General features: G+C 35.8%; 1 protein-coding gene across 4 annotated transcripts in view; it reads right to left on the bottom strand.

Annotated features, from left to right (window-relative positions):
- The window catches only part of TLK1 (tousled like kinase 1), a 181,335-nt gene that overhangs the window by 41,806 nt on the left and 118,638 nt on the right, over positions 1-20,891 (bottom strand). For 2 of the 4 annotated variants that reach the window (XM_025275073.2, XM_025275077.2), the window contains 6 exons: positions 16,093-16,188; positions 14,086-14,175; positions 12,974-13,066; positions 8,718-8,828; positions 8,293-8,429; positions 4,741-4,929 (listed from right to left, as the gene is read on the bottom strand). In XM_025275073.2, coding sequence (XP_025130858.1) covers positions 4,741-4,929; positions 8,293-8,429; positions 8,718-8,828; positions 12,974-13,066; positions 14,086-14,175; positions 16,093-16,188 — 716 coding nt within the window. Of the gene's footprint in view, positions 1-4,740; positions 4,930-8,292; positions 8,430-8,717; positions 8,829-12,973; positions 13,067-14,085; positions 14,176-16,092; positions 16,189-18,127; positions 18,175-20,891 lie in introns of all 4 variants that reach the window. The other 2 variants (XM_025275065.2, XM_025275068.2) reach the window with 2 other exon arrangements.

Here is a 20,891-nt window from a genome sequence, read left to right as displayed (position 1 = left end):
TAGATAAAATCAAAACAATTTAAAATATATTTAACATGAAGTCAAAATCCTTATTTCCGAGTATGACTGTTTAGGTGTTATCCATGGGTGACTCGAGCTGTGCAGACTAGCGCTGCCATCAGCAGGCTCACAGAGTCAGGCACAACTCGCGACTGAACTGACGCCAGCTATTTACTTTGAACAGTAAGTCTTTGTGACTAAAATGAGAAATTACTACCTAAAAACCTTGTTGACTGAACACAATACTGTAAAGCAATTATCCTTCAATTAAAAATAAATAAATAAATAAAAAAAACCCTGACTGAATCTTGCTGGTAGTTAAAAATTAGTTAAGAACCAGGAACCATGCAAGTACTATATAAGCTTCATCTCATTTCATCTTTTCAACATTATGACATAGGTACTTTCACAAGGAAGTGGAGGCTCTAAGACGTAAAAGTTTACCAAAAAATAAAAAATAAAACTGGAAAAGTCAAGGTTGGATTCCACATCTGACTAAAGAGCTTACAATCCTAAGCACTACGCAGCAGTAACCTTCTTTAATAGGACTTATTCTCTGGCTGCACTGGGGCTTTGTTGCTGTGCAGGCTTTCTCTAGCTGCAGTGAGCAGGGGTACTCTCTAGTTGTGGTGTGCAGGCTTCTCGTTGCGGTGGCTTCTCTGTTGCAGAGCACGGGCTCTAGAGTGCACAGGCTCAGGAGCTGTGACACACGGGCTCAGCTGCCCTGTGGCTAACTGCCCTGAGTCGAATCTTCCTCGACTAGAGGCTGAACATTGGCAGGCGGATTCTTAGCCACTGGACTACCAGGGAAGTCCTATTTTCTACTTTAATTTCTTGATAAAGAAATAATGAAAGATTCATGATCTCTATTCTAATTACTTTACTAGATGTTCTGCACAAACGGATATAAAAGAAGTTTTAGAAGACTACTGCAATGCATGGCTGATAAAATCAAATTAATATATATGAATCAGTGTTTCTGTCACATTTTTCCTTATTTAAATCTGTACTTACGTAAGGATGCAATACAACTGCTATGTTGTATTACTTCATCTGCTACTCTAAGAACACAGCAGTATAACTTCAGAGTTAGTTCTAAGTCAACATATGCAATTAACTGAATGGAAGTGAGATAATGTATGACTAATAAACTACTGTTAGAGCTAGAAGCCTCCTAGAAGACAAGTCAGAAGCAAAACACCTGTGGCAAACTAGAAAAATGGTCTTTTGAGAAGGAGAAAATGAAATTCAATCATATGCTTATGTACTATAATTTAGTATTTACTGACCATTTTCTATATGCCAGGCACTGTACTAGATACTGGGAGCATGGAGAGAAGATGGAGAGACAAGAGCTCCAATACTGACAGGTGCAGGTACAAAAGGTACCTAACTCGAGGGGAAATGGGGAAGAAACTAGGAAGAAAAAAGGTCAAAAAGGATTTACTACTGGAACTGACATACAAGGCAAGTCATAAAGGATAAATAGAAAATGGAACAGGTAAAGAAAGGCAAATAACAAGATATACAAATGTGCAGAAACAAGTAAAGCAGAGTCCATTTAAAGAACTGAAAGAATTTAATGCCTAAGGAAGACACTGGAGAAGGAGAGAAATCAGAAGGCCTATAAAGGGTCTTCATGAGAGTGAATTTTATCTTAAAGGCTAGTGAAGGAGATTAGACATGAAAAAGACATCAGGTGAAAGGTAAGAAACAGTAACTGATGTTAAAAAAGAGAGAGAGAAGCAGTCGTATAGTAAGATAGTGGTAGTGAAGATGGACAAGATACAAAAACGTTATGTAAATAGACACAGAGAACAAGGAAAAGGCAAACATCTAGGATGTTTCCAGTGTCATTAACTGAGTGGATGATGATGCTGTGACTGAATACAGAGGTATGAGTATCAGGTTATCACTGAATACCTCAAGTGATAACTGAGTCCTATCCTTCAAGGGTCAAGGAGAAGCTTTCAAGAGGAATCAATATTTACTATGGGATTTAAAAGATGAACAGAAATTATGACAATGGGCTGGAGTTTAAAAGTTGGTTGTGAATGGGAGGCACTGGTCAATGATAAAAGATGAGGCAAGAGAGGTCAGAAGCTGCCAGGTCAAAAGTACTTTCTGGACTATATTATCCAAGCAATGAAGAATTATGTTAGGTTTACAGGGAAGAAAAAGAAAGGACTGTATTTTTATTTTGGAAAAAAAAGGACTCTGACTATAAGATGACCTAGACCAAAGTTGAAAGATGTCAGAGTGGGTGAGGGTGGGAAGAAAGAACCCAAGTAAGAAATGGCAGTGGACACATTTGAGTGAAGACTAGATGTCTATGGGGTGGAATTAAGCTTACACACCATCTCCTGTATAATTGCTCACCTATCCATCCACTCTTTTAAAAGCAACAAATTTACCCATCTTTGAAAATGAAGTCATGTTATTTTTTTAAAATATCAATAGCCAAAGGATTTAACTGCAAGTCACAACAACCCCCTCCCCCTCCTTGCCCAAATCAGGAAGGACTTAAAAGATGGAAGCACATTTTGGACTTTAAAATATAAGATTATCACCACTTATTTATTAACTAAAAGATAATAAAAATGGATTAAGAAAAATAAATGGAATCCTGATTTAAAACCTGTAACAACCAAAATTCTGGTATGTGGAATTGAGAGGATGGTGGTACCATTTACTAACTAAGAAAACAGGAGGAGGCAAGGAGTGTGTGTATGTGTGTGCATAGAGACAAAAGAGAGAAAAAGAGAGGGGGGAAAAGGGGGTGGGGGAGGACTGAAATGGGAAAGATAATAATAAATACCATTTTTGTTTTGTGTGTTTAGTAAATACAGTTTTGAATAGGCTGCCATTAGAGGCACTTGTGAGGCATTTAAGTACCAGTATCAATTAAGCAAGGATATGACATTCAAGACTGAGATATAAACATTTGACACTCAAGAGAGAAAAGTGGGCTGGAGACAGAAGTTTGGGTGTCGGCAGCATAAACAGGGCAACTGAAACCCTAGGAGTAGCTAATACTCATGGAGAATACACAGAGCAAGTGGTAAGATGGCCTAGGACAGAGCCTTAAAAATCCTATGCTTTACAAATTGATAATGTAAATGATGTCCACAGAAGAGACTTAAAAGATGTAGCCAGATTAAGTTAAAATGAAAATCAGAAAAAAAAGTTATCAAAAACTATAGCAAGAAAGTGTCTTTTCAGAAAAAATAAGTAGTCAACAATATCCAATGTTGCCAAGTTAAAGACTCAAATGTCTGTGGCATTTAGCATCAAGGACATAATCTTTAAAAGAACAATTTCAGTCAAGAAAAGAGAGAATGGAAATTGAGGTAGCAGAGACTATAAGCAAAGGAAAGTCTTTCAGGAAACCTAGTTATAAAGATGACAATATGGAGACCAGAGAGATTTCTACTTGATAGAGAGTTTTTTGTTTTGTTTCCTAAAAGGAAGGAACCAGTGGACAGCAAAAGGGTGAAGATATACGATAAAGGAGGTATGAACAGAAGAGGTCCCTGATGTGGCAGGGGATGTGCTTCAAAGCACAGATGAAACAGTATCTTTCAACAAAGGAGAAGCCTATTAAAACATAAAGGAGAGGGTATGTGTATGTATTTTCCACTCACATAAATTTATATAAGGTCTTATAAAACAGAAAAACTATATAAATTAGGTTGCATCTATATACAGAAAGTATAACAATGGTGTTTTTTCCAGTGGTCATGTATGGATGTGAGAGTTGGACTATAAAGAAAGCTGAGTGCCAAAGAATTGATGCTTTTGAACTGTGGTGTTGGAGAAGATTCTTGAGAGTCCCATGGACTGCAAGGAGATCCAACCAGTCTATCCTAAAGGAGATCAGTTCTGGGTGTTCATTGAAAGGACTGATGTTGAAGCTGAAACTCCAATACTTTGGCCACCTGATGCGAAGAGCTGACTCATTGGAAAAGACCCTGATGCTGGGAAAGATTGAGGGCAGGAGGAGAAGGGGACGATAGAGGATGAGATGGTTGGATGGCATCACCAACTCGATGGACATGGGTTTGGGTTGACTCTGGGAGTTGGTGATGGACAGGGAGGCCTGGCGTGCTGCAGTTCATGGGGTCACAAGGCGTTGGACACGACTGAGTGACTGAACTGAATTGTTCTCTGTGAGACAGGATCATGGTCTTTACTGTTTTATTGTTTTTTTATATTTTTCAAATTTCCTATGATAAGCATATAATTATTTTTTAAATGTCTCCAACTTCTGAATTATAAAAAGTAGTTCACCATTAAAGCAGGAAACCTAGAAACCAAAGCAGAAAGGGGAAAAACAATACCTATAACCTCTGAATGTGCTGCTTTCATAGGTTGACAAAAATATGTCAGCTTACTTCAGCCAACAGTTTCTCAGAAAAAGGAACATTAAGAGGAATACTGAACTAGAATAATCAAAATTGACAAGTGACTCTACTTCATTCACAGACACAGAAGAAAAAGTGAACTCTAGCTTCCTCTTAGCTACCCAAGTCTCCATTTTAAAACAGGATTACTAAATCTCCACTTAGGTAGAATTCAGATTTGGAGGCTTATTATTCATTTAGAAGTAAATTTTTGCAATACTGTTTTCCTTCCTGGCCATGATGATTTTTACTATTTAATTATTAAATAACACCCACTACTAACATTCATGCTCACTGGCAACACTTTAAAAAAAAGAAATTAAAAATGCAAACTTACAGTTGTGGTAAATTTGGTCTAACGAAGGGATCATTTTCTGCTCCATTGACTGCTTTGTTTTTCCTTTGTTTTGATTCAGAATTGGTAGAGGGTGCCTGAGAATTATTAGCTGTGGGAGGTTTGCGTTTGGCTAGAAGTTTCCTTTGCCTTTCAATATCTTCCCTTTGCTGATTCACCCATTCTTGTTGCCTACATAAAAATAAATGTGCAAAAAAATTAACCTTCCTTTACTTTTCACATTTAAAACATGAAAATACATTAGTAAACATGAAAAATCACATAATATAAACATGTAACGTTATGGTCCCACTCTTGTTAACCAACACCTTCTCACTGTCCTTTTCTCATTGGAAACATATTTTTAAATGAGGTCTTCCCTAAACCCCCCTGGATGAGAAAGATGTGTTGCCACATATAACTTCACAGTACCTTGTAGCTCCCCATCTTCTCTTTTCTAACATATATATCTATGGACACTTGATCTCAATATGTGTGGTTAGACTAAATCACTCTATGAAAAGACAGACAATTATTTTATACCCTATTGTACCCTAAGTGCCCAGCATAGTGACTGGCACATGCTAGGCATTCAATAAATATTTCTTGAATAAAATAAATCAGCTATTGAAAAAAAGAAATAACAGAATTAAGGAGGTTTTATACATTCATCTCACCACTGTTTAAAGAAAAACTTATAAAAGACAAATGTGAATTTATTAATAAAGTGTTATTTTCTAAATGTATCTGTTAAATTTCAGGGAAGGCTAAGTGGTATACTGAAATGAAACAAAAACTGACCTTAGAAATTTAGGAAGAAAGAAGGAATTTTGACACTTTAAAGAGAGAAAACACCAAGAAAAATTTAGATGGCATTGAAAAATGGGCAACTAATTTAACTAAAAATATTACTGTTTCCAATTGAAGCTTTTAAAAACCATCCTCTCATACAACATCTTAAGCCTGTTCTAATATAATTATCTTCCCTTTTAGGTCACCTCACCACACTAGGAAAAAATTTTTAAAAAACTAAATGGTGATTGTGACAGGATGTGGAATTTTGTCTAATTCTTTTATTGCATCAATTGAAATGATTTTGTTTTCCTTCATTGTATTAGGTGACATATCACACTGATTTTTTCTGCTGACCCATTCTCAAACCAGGAATAAATCCCACTTTGTCACAGTGTATAATTCTTTTAATGTAAAAAAAAAACACCCCAAAAAACACATAACCTCCATGGTGATGGTAATCAGATTTAGAACAAGTCAAAAACTTCAATTCCTCACTCCTTCACCCCTATTCAGACCAGGACTAGAGAACTTCCACTCTACTGACAAAGATTTGTTTTACACGTTTCAGAGTCCCATGATCCCAGTAAGGCAGTGCAGAATAGGAAAGAAGGGAAGGAATGAAGGAGCACCCAAGTAAAAGAGCAAAATGTTGGGAAAAAGTCTCAAGAAGAGCAAGGTTAGAATGTGACTTTAATCCAGTTTTCTACTGGAAGTAGGAATAATTTCAGTTTATTTAAAAAATTAATTTTAAAGCTAGTTTAGGGTACAATCAAGATTAATAAAAATAAGCAGCAATAATCCTACTGAAATAATGAAAGAATTACTCTAATGGATATATACATACACACACACACATATATATAGTGACTTATTATTCAGTAATGACCATACAGTTCAGAGATTATTAATTTAATATTACTAATTTTTATTTCTCTTCTTATCCTCCAACTATTTTGGGTTATATCACAGCTTAAAAAATATACACTGATTAACAGTTTGATATTAAATATATATGTAACAACATACAGTAGGCCCTCAGTAAATGCTTATTAGTAAGAAAAAAATACAAGTAATTTCTTAAAACTGGGTTATTGCTTTATTATAAAAGGATATAGCTCAGAAACAGCTCCAGTACTCTTGCCAGAAAATTCCATGGACGGAGGAGCCTGGTAGGCTACAGTCCATGGGGTCGCTAGAGTTGGACACAACTGAGCGACTTCACTTTCACGCATTGGAGAGGGAAATGGCAACCCACTCCAGGATTCTTGCCTGGAGAGTTCCAGGGACGGAGGAGCCTGGTGGGCTGCCGTCCATGGGGTTGCACAGAGTCGGCCACGACTGAAGCGACTTAGCAGCAGCAGCAGCAGCCGCCAGATGGAAGAGCTGCACAGGGAGAGGTATGGGGGAAGAGACACGGAGCTTCCATACCCTCTCTGAGCCTGATAACCTTCCCAGATCTCCACACATTCACCAATCCATAAGCTCCAATTTTACTCTTTGACAGCTTAATGGAGAAATTTTAACAACTGGCAGCATTTGTATTTTAGCTTATATTTAACCTTATACTATGTAACCTTCTTTTATTCATTACCAGCACAACTGTAGATCTGGGTTTAGCAACTCAGAAAAACACTAAAAATTTTTAAGTTGTATCTCAACTCTCTTACTTTCTACTTCTACTGTTAATATTTTAGCTCAAGCCTAATCACCTTTCATTTGGCTGCTTCTCCATCTAAATTGTCAACAATTTATGTTCTTTTAAGTATCATTCCCACATTACTATCAGTTATCTTTCAAAAACTCAAATTTGACCCCACACACTATATAAAACTTTAACAGCTCCCTTTTATCAACAGAATTAAAATCCAAACTTCCTACCATCACAAAGACACTGTCCTTCAATACCTAACACCCAGAAACAGTTCTGTTGAACAGAAGCTGGGTAAATCAACGGAGATAGATACAAGACCATTCTATAGTTAAGTCCTAGGAACCAATGTTTGAAACAGCAATGTTTATGTGATACTATGTGAAATAAAGCTTTGCCTACATTCTCCATTTAACTGGACTGACTCTGGGAAAGCTGATTTAGATGCTGGCACTACTCTTGCTTTGCAGGTTTTTATGTTTTCCAGCAAAAAAAGAGGGGTAGGGGCAGCAATAGATCCTGGCTCCTTAACACAGAAATAGTCAATCTACCCTTTCCTACCACCAACTTGAGAAAATGGATTTCTCCATTTTAAAGTTTACCTCAGAAGTGCTAAAGTCACATGTTCAGTTCAACTGACTTTTGAGTTATTATGTCTGACCCTGTAGAGAAAACATGTCTGTCTTTCCCACAAGAATAATGAGCAGACAAATGCCAAAGGAAGGACTGAAGAATGGGAGAGGGGAGGGAAAAAAAACCCAAACAACTAAGCAGAAAACCCCCAAGATACATAGATACAAATCTTGCAATTAAAGTTAAAAGTTTTAACAATTTCCCTCTCAACTGACCTACAAAAGCTAGGTCAGTTTGTGTTTTGCAAAGTCATATTTAAAATAATACATCATACTATACAGATGAATACTAACTAATCAAGAAGCGTGCTAAAGCTAAAACTGTAATGCCTCTTTTATGTTCCTTTCAAATGTATTAAGTTCTATGATTTCAAAGAGTAGTGAGGAGTAGATATAGAACATAATTTCAAATCTATAATCTTTGAAAATAACAAACACCCAAAGGAATACTAAATCTTTCAAAATGTAAGAGTGACTAACTTTACAAGATTCTGAAATGCAAAACCATCTGTCCATTGTTCAGTAAATGAAGCACCATGTCTAACTGTTGTGAAATGCCCAAGGCGTAATCTGTCTTGCATGCTCTTCTCTCGGCTTGACAGTTTTTCTTGTGTACTCTGAAAAAAAAGGGGGGGGGAATCATCATTCAACTTTATTCATTTAAATTTTAAAAACATAGGACTAGTGAAAGGAGAGGGAAAATTTATTGAACTTTTGTTTTTTTGATGTGGACTTTTTTTAAGCCTTTACTGAATTTGTTACAAAACCGTTTCTGTTTTACCTTTTGGTTTTTTGACCACGAGGCATGTGGGGTATGTGAGGATCTTAGCTTCCCAACCAGGATCGAACCCACACTCTTGCACTGGAGGGAGAAGTCTCAATCACTGGACTGCCAGGGAACTCACCTTTTCAATAAGCAGTTTCTTGCTCATTGATATGCACTTATTTAATCGCTCTTTGTATTTTTCAAGTAGCTTTTGCTGCTCATCTATCTGCCGTCTGAGATCACAATTAGCCTACAATATAAGTAGATAATGAAAAAGGTCTAGAATTTGTGTATATGAGACATTTAAGAATATTTATACATTTTGAAAAATTTCATAAAGAGAAGGATTAATAAGATTAAGTATTTGAATGTGATACTAAAAAAAAAAATTTTTAAACACTTACTTACCATGAGAATAACAACACTGTTACATGCTGCTTAGTTGTATAGTGAAAAGTACATGGAATATGTATTCATACTCCAAAGGTTCAAATCTACACTCTAGGTTATATAATCTGGGCTAAGTTTAATAAATTATCTGAACCTTATTTCTAAAGTTGTCTTAAAGGTCTGCTCTATTATCTTATTTCTAAAACAGAGCAACATCATTCTATCTCATTTGAAATAACTGAAATACAAAGTGTCTAACACTTAGAAATGAATGTGAGTTCTCCATCTTTTGTAATAAAACATCTCCATTCAACACGTGGGTAACAGTGCAGATGCCTATCCAATAGCTAACTGTTCTCACCATCTTTCTCGGCCACATGAATACAAATTTTGTTAACTCTGTAGGCAGTCATATGCCCAGTCTCTCTTTGTAAGCTCAGAAGATGAGTCTGATTAGTCTAGTACAGTCACCAGCAAGTAACCTGGAGAGCTTGTTGGAACACAGATTATGGGAATCCATTCCCAGTTTCTGAATAAGTAGCTCTGGAGTAGAGTCTGAAACTTTATTTCTAATAAGTCTGCTAGTAAGGTTGATGCTTACTGGTCTGGGGATCATTCTTTGAAAACCGTAGGTCTATGCCAATCACAGTAGGAGCCAAAAGAGAGCAGTATAATAAATAAAAAATGCTGGGAGAAAAATACAGCTACCAATCTAAAAGTATGTATCTAACAAAAAGCTGTTTTCCAAGGAAAAGGGTAAAATAAAATAGTTTCAGAGGAACATATATGAAATTTAGCATCAGACCCTTATCATTATGTGCAAGTCGAACAGAAACCCAACAAATTGTGTATGTGTGAGTTGAAAATCTAACACTAGCTAGTGTATTTCCCATCTCCTTGCAGCTAATGATGGTCAGTGAAATGTAAGCAGAAGTTGTTCGATGGAATACTCAAGAACACTACGCAGAAAACTTATTTTTAATTTCCTTCCTCTTCTGCTTAAGAACACAGATACCGTAACTGTGACTCTGATAAATATTTTGTACCTTGATATAATCTTCAAGATGAAGGCCATGTACTAAGGGGAGGGAGCAGAAAAACTGAGGGAGACAAGATTCCATATGACACCTGGGCTACCTCCTTCTGTTCTCTTAAAAAATAATATTGTATTTCATTTAAAGTACTGTTGTTTATGGAAACCTGTCCAGATGCCTATGGCCTGCATAGCTCAGTCGTCTCTACTTGCTAGCAAAGCTCTGCCTGGCTGGAAATAAAGCAGGACCGATAAAATTGCATTTTCACAAAACTTACCATCTTCCATTCAAAGGCCTATGGCCTCTTAGGCTTTGTCCAGGGTGGCAACAGCCCAATTGCACACATGTAGACATTGCTGTCTAGATAGATGAACAGTCTCCAGGGCCTCCTCAGTCACATCTGGGATGAATGGTCAGTGTGGCACCAGGGGCCACAACTGCAGGGTCCTGCCTAGCCTCCATCACTAGCTTGGGGGTCAGGGAAACACTTGGTCCCTCGTCCCCTCAGAGGTAAGCAGTTTGCAGAGAAAAGAAAAACCTATCTCAGATATGTTAGTGAGAGGCACTGTGTTCTATGGGTTATCTCAGCACCATTTCCTTCTGGGCCTGCTATGGAAGGACCGGCCTCCACCCCCAACTGGATTTAGTGTGGGGCAAGTAACTCAGTGGGCAGGAAGACACTGTACCCTCAAGCTCTGACTTGGAACACACCCCGCCTTTCTGTTCTTCTCTCAAAAAGTAATCCTGTATATTATTTAAAGGACTGTTGTTTATGTCCTCTGTTACTAACAACCAAAGACAACAGCTAAATGATAAAAAGATGCTGTAGCACCAGTATAGGAATACATAAAGAGAACACGGTACTTATGAAATGAGATTATGAAAATGAGATTGTATGATGGAGCTGGCAGTAAAGAGCAGACTTAATTACATGGTCTAGATAACTGGTTCTCTATATAGAAAAGAAATTAAAATGAAACCTTATTTCACATCATACCCCAAAATGAATTCCAGTGAGATTTATAACTTGTATTGAAAAAGCAGACTATAAAATTTTTTTAAAGAAGATACAGATGAACATTTTTATGGTCTTAGGGACAAAAACAATGAATTATTTTGGTATACCTTTGATAATAATTTGGTACAAACTATAAATAAAGAGATCACTCAGTCATGTTCGCCTCTTTGCAACTCCGTAGACAGTAGCCTGTCAGGCTCCTCTGTCCATGGGATTCTCTAGGCAAGAATACTGGAGTGGACTGTCACGTCCTTCTCCAGAGAATCTTCCTGACCCAGGGATCAAACCCAGGTCTCCTGCACTGTGGGCAGATTCTTTACAATCTGAGACACCAGGGAAACCCATAAAAAAAAGACATGTAATCATATAAATTTTAAATGATCTAATCAAAAGATAGTGCAAAGAAATAAAACAGACAATTTACACACTGGGAGAAAAATCAATATATATGGTCAACAAAAAAACTGATACAATTTTTAAAAAGACAGCAACTCATTAAGAAAAATTAGCAAAAAAAAAAAAGATCATTTACTTCATAGAGATAGTTAATAAATATTTTACAAGATATTCAAAAAATAAAGTGAATGTATAATAACTAATACCTTGTTATATCCATTAAACTGAACCCCCAAATTAAATATGATTCTAATAAGCTTTGTCAAGGATAATGAGCAATAAGATTATTCTCTGCTTATAGTTAGTGGAATGTAAACTGATCCAACCACCTTGGGGAAAATTTGCTTTTATAGAGTAGAGTTTAAGCTATGTATGCCCTATACTCTAGCCATGTCTCTCTAAGCATATACCACAGAGAAATTCTCCATGTGTGCTGCAGAAGACATGTACAAGAGTGTGTCTTAGCAGAACTGTTCATACTAGCAAAAAGTAGAAATAAAATGTCCAGCAAGACCAGGAAAGATGAATTACAGTCTATTCATTTACGCCTTACTATACAGCAGTGAAATGGAAATGACATCCCACATATAATGTTCAGTGAAAACAAGCAGGGCATACAGTGTAATTTTGTAATTTAAAGTTCAAAATCAGTGAAATAATATGTTGTTACGAATGTATAAGATATATATAAGATAACTATAAGAAACACAAAGGCATAAGAAACAGATACAAAATTTACAACAGTGGTCAATGGTAAAGGGATGTAAGAGAGTGAATAGGATGGGAACGGGAGAGGCACACTAGATGTTTTAGAGGTATCGGTAATTATGGGATGATCACAGATGATGGTTTCACTGAGTTTCTATACCAACAGCTCTGTTAGCTAAATTATAATCATTTGGAGAAGGTTTTTATTTTTCCCCCTTAATTTATTTATTTGGTTGAGCTGGATCCTATGTGCAACATGTGCAATCTAGGTCCCTGATCAGGGATCAAACCTGGGCCCCCTTCATTGGGAGCATGGAGTCTTAGCCTCTGGACCATGTAGGAGCTTTTAAAACTACCAACGCCCAAGCCCTACGTCACACCAGTAGAATCAGAATTCCTCAGGGTAAAGTATAATCATTGTTACTTTTATAAAGTACCTCCCATATTTTCCATCCAGTGATTCAATGAGCAGCAAGGGGTGAGAACAACTACTTCATCTCTTACTAACATATAAGGCATGCTTTTTGATGTGTCTCTTTAAGAAGTTTCCATTAAAAGGTTTATAACAAAATCAAGTAACTTTAAAACCACCATGAAATGGATATCTGTCTTAGGATAGCTGATCAAGTAAAAATAAAATTTTATAAACTTCTATTTCTCCAACTGCTTTTCAGTTCAAATTTAAAGAGCTAATAAAAGCTTTTTCTTTAAATGGTTGATATTTTCAATTATGTCCTTAACACTAAAAGATTTAATTTCTCCCAATAACAGAAAATTTTTAAAATGTTAAGTATTTTCTTAACTGTTTTACTATTGCCAAATACTTGGCAATGACGACTTCTTACTTACCCTGAGCAAGTCATCTATACGACCTTCCTTCTTTTCCAGGTCCTGGTTTTTATTACTTTCTAATGCTGCTAATTTCAGCATTGTAAGATCAGTCTAAATAAAAGAAAGCTATTTTATTATTCCATTCTATATATCACTGCATGTAAACATAAAATTAGATTTAATTCTGATTCTAAAAATCATAGCATTGGAGTTTGTGTATGTAAAGGGTATCCCAAAAGGTCTTAGTGTAGTTTTAAGTTTTATTATCTCCAGAAATGTAAGTGCTACACAGACTTAAAAAAATTATTTTCAAAGGTTAATCATTTAAATTTTTAGAATATTGATATGTTTGTTCTTCATTAAAATTCAGTATAATCACTGTTATATGATATCAACTCTAGCTGATTTTTGAACAGGGCAAAAACATTCACAAGCTGTTCACTGACTCAAAGCAATGTACTTGTAAATCCTGGTCTAAAGATTATCCAAAGAAAGAAGTTTTGATGCATTCACAAGAGTCTGGCCATGACCTGACAGGAAGAGTGTAATGGCAATAAACTGCACAATTAAGGTGGCAAGCAAGAAGATCTACTTTTTCAATCCTTGGTTTCAGACACTCCTTCAAAAACTGTCACATGTATATAAAGTTAAAACGAAAACTCCAATACTCAAAATTCATAAAACTAATTGCAAAAGATGTCTGATTTTCAAATAATTTTCAATTGTGTGGCATATATGATACACAAAAATACAGACATGTAAAACAAACTGCTTTAATATCCACTTATAACAAATATAACACCTTCAAGAAGGTATCAATTATATGTACTTAGATGTTAAGTTAAAAAAGAATCAGTAAACAGAACTGACATGTTATGGCTGTTTTGGTTATTTAATTTGCTTAAAATATATATTTAACCAGTGTAACAAAGGACAGACTGACAATAAACTGCGTTTCAATTTCTCTCTCTACAAATTGTTTTTTTGTTGTTATTCAGTAATTAGCTTTCTTGATATTGAATTTTACTTTATGATTATGTTTAAAAGAGAAGATATCTTAATTGTGTGCACAAACTGGTCACTGGTTTTTTATCCCTAAGTCATACAAAGAAATCTCAATTACTATTTACCTGAGTAATTTTAAAGGATAACTGCTTTGGCTGTACAATAGGGTGGTCCCCAAAAGCTAACGCAGTAGGAGAAGGGCTATTCGGTCGAACCTTAACAAAATATTAAATTTTACATTAGCAAAAATACAATAGAAAGATTCTTCTTGATGTTTGCCAGAAAACAACAAAATTCTGTAAAGCAATTTTCCTTCAATTAAAAAATGAATAAATTTTTAAAAAAGAATTAAAAATAGATTTATGCTTAACAACAACTAAATATTTCTTACGTGTTTATTAGGATAATAACTCAAAACATAACTGAATTTTAAAAACTTTTTATCATTGTTAATTTAATAAGGATTCATTGAGTACCTCCCTCTTACAAAGCCCAGTAAAAGAGACAACCAGCCATTTGATAGATAGATAAAATAGACTGACAGGTATGAGCCTTGGTCTCAGAAACTCATCCAAAAACTGTCACATGTATAAACTTTATAATATATATATATATATATATGCCTTGCCCTCAAGGAGTTTACAGTCTGGTCCCATAAAAGAAAACTGAATGCTTTCTATCTGTTAAATATAACAATGCCAAATACATCATTTTAAAACAAAATTATCAAAAACAGCTTATGATGGTTCAAAAAGTAAAACTGAAAGACTTTAATATATCAGTAGAATTCTTTTAGCACTAGGGACAACAATGCATGCCCATGTTGTTGCTGTTATGTTACTTGCTCAGTTGTGTCTGACTCTGCATGACCCCATGGACTCTAGCTTGCCAGGTTCCTCTGTCCATGGAATTCTCCAGGCAAGAATATTGGAGAGGGTAGCCATTCCTTCTCCAGGGGATCTTCCCAACCCAGGGGTCAAAACCAGTCTCCTGCACTGTGGTGGATTTTTTGCCATCTGAGTCATCAGGGACGCCCTAATGCATGCCCATGTGTAGTATAAAATGAATTTACTGATAAGTTGCACAGTTTAACTAGTCACTAGTTTTAAAATACATTCGCTGAAAACAGTCGATCACATCATGTACCAATGCTATCACTACAATTCCAAGCTATTTTTGAGTTTTACACTTTACTTGGTATGTGGCAATAGGATGTCCTCCAAGGTACAAAATGAGTAAGACATTAAAAAGTATGTATCTACAGAAAGGACTAGAAAGCAACACTGGAAGTTACAACAGTGTAACTGAATAAATGACATACTCTAATTTTTAAAAATTCTTAATTCATCTTTAAATTACTGAAAGCCAACACTGCTATTATGGTTATACAATGAATTTTCACATAATGAAAGTTAAAAAACAGTAAATAAAATCCAATATGTAGAGCAATGCATAACTGGATCTTAAAAATGTTAGAAACTAAAAAGTTTTAAGTGAATTTTTAGATCCAAGATCCTTTTCTTACCCCAAACTACATTATCCAAGGCTGACAGCTGCCTACTCTTTTCTCAAGGATTCCCAGAAAGGAATTATGCTACCATTTTAGTGGTTAAGAAATTTAACTGATAAGATCCCTGACCAATGATAGAACTCTGGCCCCGGCAGTAAAAAGTGCTGAGACCCATCCACTGGACTGCCAAGGAATTCCCAGTCCTATCATTCTTTTATAGAAACATTACTTCTTGGAACTAATTAACTCAGAAAATCTTTAAGAATCTCACTTTCAGAAATAAAGTTCTAACAGCATCAAATCACTGAAAAGAATTCAACTCACCTCAATAGAATGAAAGACTTTTTAAAAAAGGTAAATGCTAATATATATATATATATTTGATCCCTGAGTTGGGAAGATCCCCTGGAGGAGGCCATAGCAACCCACTCCAGTACTGTTGCCTGGAGAACCCCACGGACAGAGGAGCCTGGCCAGCTACAATCCATGGGGTCGCAAAGAGTCAGACATGACTGAGTGACTAAGCACATATATATAAAAGGCCTCAATAAAGACAAATTGTAAAAATTATTCATTCAGTACATATAACCTCTGAGACATAAAAACACATGGAAAAACTTACAGATGAAGAAGGAGTGGAATGTGAATGTGAATTCTGAGGCGAACGGATTGCAGGAGGTATGCCTCTTACTGGACTTGAGCCATTTCCACCTTGGTACTGAGGGTAAAAGGAAACACCACTATATATATATATATACACACACATATAAAACCAAAGTTTAGAAAGATGTTTTAGACATGGCATTATGAATTAATTTAAACATATCTTATTATTTTTTGGCAGACTCAAAGACAAATTTCCTCAAAGCAAAGAACATGTCTTATTTTTCCTTCAAATTTTAACAGTTCCCTTATGCTTGTGAAGCCAGCAGGAGCTCTAATCCCAAGAAACTTTAATCTCTTTACAAGTAGATGTGTAGATGTTAATCAACTATCTTAAGACAGAACTGTCATTCCCAAGATCTGTTAAGTATCCAAATGTTCACAGCACTATAAAAGAACTACTGGACCAAGTCCCTTCTTAACAGCACAAAGTCTAATACAAATTGATTCTTTCTTACATGCATTATAGTGAATGACTTAATCACGTATGAAGAGAAGCCATCTAATCTGTTCCATAGCTTTCTCGAGCCTCATGTTTCTGAACCAAGAATGGAAGGCAAAAATAATTTGCTGCTAATGGCTTCATCTCTGGGTATTAGGTATGAACAGCAGAAAAGGAGACTTCCTAGTGTGTTCATTAAACAACTTCCTACAACTAAAGAACTTATTCTAAATTTTTAATCTATAGTGCCTAGCATAATGCTCAGCACATAGTATGCATTCAAGACACTTGAGATGTGTTTATTTGAACAGACCCTACCTTTGGCAAAGATTTTTAATGACATTAACACTAAGGGACTGACAGCAACTAAAGAGCTTTAGGTGTATTTTATAGTCTGCAACTGTTTTAACTTAGATTCTGTAAACTCAAAAAAGAAAAACAATGGAGGATATATACATATATATATATGTGTGTGTGTACATATATATATATATATATGTATATATGAGTGAAAGAGAGTGACTGTGTTAGTCACTCAGTCATATTCAACTCAGTGCAACCCCATGGAGAAGAGCCCACCAAGCTCTTCCCTCCATGAGATTCTCCACGCAAGAATACTGGAGTGGGTTGCTATGTCCTTCTGCAAGGGATCTTCTCAACCCAGCATTTATATATATACATATAAAAAATACAGCTCTTCTCCCAACCAGCAAATTCTGCTCTCTCTCAAGTAAATATAAATATTTTTCAACTGACTAATTATTTTACTAATCACATTAATATTTTATAATTAATCACATTAATATCATAATATAATGGTAGATAAAAGTGTTTCTGTGTACAGGCAAAGAAACATTCCAGATAGGGTAAAAATTTTAATTTACCACTGTTTATTATTTTCAGGGACTCTTTAGATTCACATCTCTATCATTATTTAATCTCCATCCACAGGCCTCAGCTGTTGCTTTGGTATAATAAAATCTTGACTGACAGTACAAAGAATTCTAGAGGCTCTTCCATTTAAAATTTGCCTTTAGGTAGGATACTTTATGCGGCTTCCCAGGTGGCTCAGTGGTAAAGAGTACACCCGCCAGTGCAGGAGACTCAAGTTTAATCCCTGGGTCAGGAAGATCCCCTGGAGAAGGAGATGGCACCCCAATCCAGTATTCTTGCCTGGGAAATCCCATGGACAGAGGGCCTTGGCGAGCTACAGTCTACAGGGTCACAAAAGAGTCAGACACAGCTGCATGACCAAGCAACAAGGCTACTTTAACATCTCTGGTTCTCAGGTTCTTCACCTAAAACAGGAATACTAATACCTGCTTTGACCATCTCCTGACCTATTACAAGAAAATATGGGAGAAAGTCCTTTGAAAATTATGATGTGCCGTACCAAAGTAAAAGTAAACTTTCATGTTCCTAGAAAGACAGGACATCACATAGTACCTAAGTTCTGCTTTAATCAAGTAGATCAACAAAAGCAGACTTGGTGGTTCAAACAGCCTATGGCAGAATTATATTAAGAACTGAAGATATTCCTCAATGAACTTACTTCAAAATAGTCGCTAATTTTGTGGCCACGTCCCCCAATACTTTTTCCTAAAATATAAAAGTAAAAAATTTTACAGATTTAAAGTCAGTCGTGACTATCTATCACATATTATATGAGAAAGAGAATGTGCCAAACTTAATTCCCCTAATACACACAAAAATAATGTTAAGAATATGATATTCTAGTTGGGTGGTGATGGGCATTTAAATACTAAGATTCCTCAGAGGGTCAGATGCCAACTTCACAATTCCAAAAATCAAATGATATTCCAATAGATACATGTCAATTTAAAAAGTCTCAACTATGGGAAAATCAGAAAAATAAATCATATTAAAAGACTGCCTGCTTTTAAAACAACATTATTCATATTGCTTCATGGTTACTAACTTCAGAAAAGTATATCAATGAAAAATATATCAATTAAAAAAGACAAGTGGCAGCTGTATAACTGACAAACCAATTATATCTATAAATAATAAAAAAGCTCGGTCAACACAAACCATAACAAACTGACAATAACATGCTTTAATATGAACACTATTTTGTAAAATATCTAATTTTCTAAAAGGTATTTTCAAATTAATAGGATTTTTTTCAAAAATAAACTAGATTTTAAATATTGTGCTTACATGGCCACTTTGATAAAGTGGTCAAAATTATCTTTAATTAAAAGTTTTGCTCCAAAATGGACTTTAAAAAAAACAAAAAGCAAATAAAATGAAATTTTTCATCGATTTTATAAATACTAAACTGAGAAGCTGCTAAGAAATACAGCATTTTGGATGGGAGTTACCCATCCTTCATTAGAATTACACTGAATACATCATTTCTTCAAGTTACAAAAGAAAAACTAATGATAGCATGGAGTCAAAAGCATTGGATAATATAAACATTTATCAATTCAATACTGACACATCATCCATTCACTTATTTTATTCAACAAACATTTCTTGAGTGGTTACTATTTGCCAGGCATTGCCGAGATGAACAAACAATACATTTAAAGGTCCAACAACCTCAGATTCCTTCTGGAACAAGGTAGGGGGCATTAAAAAAAACAAACTAAGAAGTAATACAACCTAGAAATTTTCAATAGTTTTGTACAGGTTTATTCAGAGGTCAGGGAGGACTGTAAGGTTTTATATACCAAAGGAATTTTCCTTCTGCCTATAACAACTTTCTTCCAGATTCTGAAGTGGTGCCATCTTTTAATGAAGACAGAGACATTTTTTGGTTGCCTACCAGAAACTATTTCCCCAGTTCTTTTTCCCTGATTGAATCCAAATTTTATTCTGTTAACGTTCCCTCCCCTGCATAGACCATTTAATTTCAGTTCAGTTCCGTTGCTCAGTCGTATCCACTCTTTGCGACCCTATGGACTGCAGCACACCAGGCTTCCCTGTCCATCACCAACTCCCTCAGCTTGCTCAAATTCATGTCCATTGAGTCGGTGATGCCATCCAACCACCTCATCCTGTCGTCCCCTTCTCCTCCTGCTTTCAATCTTTCCCGGCATCAGGGTCTTTTCTAATGAGTCAGTTCTTCACATCAGGTGGCCTAAGTATTGGAGTTTCAGCTTCAGCATCAAGCCTTCCAATGAATATTCAGGAATGACTTCCTTTACGATGGACTGGTTGAATCTCTTTACTGTCCAAGGGACTCTCAAGAGTCTTCTCCAATACCACAGTTCAAGAGCGTCAAGTCTTTGGCACTCAGCTTTCTTTATGGTCCAACTCTCACATCCATAGCTTTGACAAGATGGACCTTAGTCTGTAAAGTATTGCCTCTGCTTTTTAATATGCTGTCTAGGTTGGTCATAGCTTTTCTTCCAAGGCTGTTTCCTATTTGGCCTCCATTCCTAGTTCCCTATCTCTCCTCCTCCTTCTAATCAGAAATTCAATTTTTCTCAGGTATCACGCTTTCTGCACAAGACCTATATTTCTAAGGGGAATGTTACCACATTTTCAATTTCAGAGACGGGCCTGATTTTAAGGGCAATACCTCTCATGGACATAGTTGGTTTTAGAATGGACACAGAACCAAATTCTGACCAAGAAGATGACAGGAGAGGTTTGCTATGAACTTAAATAAGCCTACGTCAAAGAGAGGTTAAAAAAAAGAAAAGCACATAGAAAACCAGCCTCTCTCTAAAGCAAGTACAAGTGTGGAGCATGAAACGAGGAGATACAATTTAAAATGGCCACAGTCCTAAAATCATAAAAGGAAAAAAGCAGACAATTCCATAGATGGCAGATCACAGAGAAAATGATGTGGCTTCCTAAAGACATAGGTTGGCTCAACCAACCCAGAAGTCCCACACTATATTGGGACCTGCTTTTAAGTGAGCTTTAAAATTTAATGTTAAAACTATCATAACTAATATAACTAAGTAAATCCAAGTTCACTAAGCACAGATGAGGAAACTACACCAAGATCAAAAAGGATCTCAGGCCAGGCTGAAATACAAAATAGCACAAACTTAGAGAAAGGCGCTAGAGTGACTCAACTTCCCCTTTCCACAAAGACAGCTGCTGCAAATATATTTCTTGACCCCAGTGCCACATGTAAATACTTACTTACTACTTACTTACTTACTACTTACTAAGCCATGGGTTCATAGCTCTAGACTTTGTAGCTAAAAATGGCTCCAAAACACATAATATATGCATAAAATCATCATTACATATGATTCAAGAGTCCAATTTATTGTATTTAATCTTGAAAAACCAAATTAAATGATAATACTATCTTATCCATTATAAGA

This window comes from Bubalus bubalis, chromosome 2, assembly GCF_019923935.1.
Source record: "Bubalus bubalis isolate 160015118507 breed Murrah chromosome 2, NDDB_SH_1, whole genome shotgun sequence".
Lineage (NCBI taxonomy): Eukaryota > Metazoa > Chordata > Mammalia > Artiodactyla > Bovidae > Bubalus > Bubalus bubalis.
The sequence above is the reverse complement of the archived record's forward strand: the minus strand, read 5'-3'. Positions and strand labels throughout refer to the sequence as shown.